The 1,102-nt window shown below is 38.8% G+C and overlaps 1 protein-coding gene across 1 annotated transcript in view; it reads right to left on the reverse strand.

Annotated features, from left to right (window-relative positions):
- Nucleotides 1–1,102, reverse strand: part of LOC101857202 — a gene marked incomplete in the record, with an annotated part of 30,623 nt that overhangs the window by 28,357 nt on the left and 1,164 nt on the right. Inside the window, 1 exon segment of the mRNA XM_013086524.2 lies at nucleotides 237–439. Coding sequence (XP_012941978.2) covers nucleotides 237–439 — 203 coding nt within the window.

The raw sequence follows: 1,102 nt of genomic DNA on the forward strand, positions 1-1,102 counted from the left end.
ATGATGATGATGATGATGATGATGATGATGATGATGATGATGATGATGATGATACGGAGGAGGATGATGATGTGATTAGCGGGAGTAGGAGGGGAGGGGGGAGAGAATGAGGATGAGAATGAGGGTAAGAATAGATTAATGGAATTGACATTCACTAATGCATTTTAAAAGTACATTCTTTTCAGCATTATCTTTCCTATATACACGTACTTCATAATAATTTTCTTTGCACTTACCTGAGGAATCCAAGCTGTCGACAGGCCACTGAGGCGTCCTTGATATCCCAGGCGTCGTCACAAACCACGCCCCAGTTCCCTGCTCGGTACACTTCCAGGATTCCAGAGTAGGGGCTGCCTGAGGTTCCAGCAAGTCTGACTCGGGAGGAGGGGGAAAGAGAAGGGGGAGGTGAGCGGAGAGAAAGAAAAGCGGGAAACTTTCCCTAAAAGTCATAATATCTGTGCAGTAGTATCATATTCAGCCATGTGAATTTACACCAATTATCGTTATAATAATTTTTAAGCGGTAAAGAGATATCTTACAGTTACGCTCCCTATCTAAACAAAAAAATGGGGGGGGGGGAAAGGGAGGATATTTAAACATTAGAGATATTTCTTTGAGCCAGAAAAGCATTTCATACAATACTTAATGATCCCAAGAATATAAATACATAGGATATCAAAGGAATGCAAAGTATTCGAGCTTTCGTGGAGAGAAATGGTCAACAGCGAGACCCTTATGATTATAGCCACTATCTTACATGAGTATGATGGGCAATGTCAGCTTCAAATTGATATATTTTTAATACACATATAAGCCAGCGTAAGTGTTGATTTTTAATTTTAAAGAAATGTGTAAAATTTGTGTTTTACTCAGTTATGATTGAACGTTTAAAAATTCGATAAATAACAGAGCACACTAATTGATTGTCTACATATTAATAAATTTAGCATCCCTTTGGACGCATTTTAACTGCTCGAGGTTTAGTTGAAATTGGTAATAAGGTGGCCGAGTCATTGTACTTTTAATGGCTCTTCATTTAAAGATATCTTGTACAATGATTTTCATCTAAAGGGGGGAGAAGGAGGAGGAGGAGGAGGAGGAG

Source organism: Aplysia californica, unplaced genomic scaffold, assembly GCF_000002075.1.
Source record: "Aplysia californica isolate F4 #8 unplaced genomic scaffold, AplCal3.0 scaffold00475, whole genome shotgun sequence".
NCBI classification, from domain to species: domain Eukaryota; kingdom Metazoa; phylum Mollusca; class Gastropoda; order Aplysiida; family Aplysiidae; genus Aplysia; species Aplysia californica.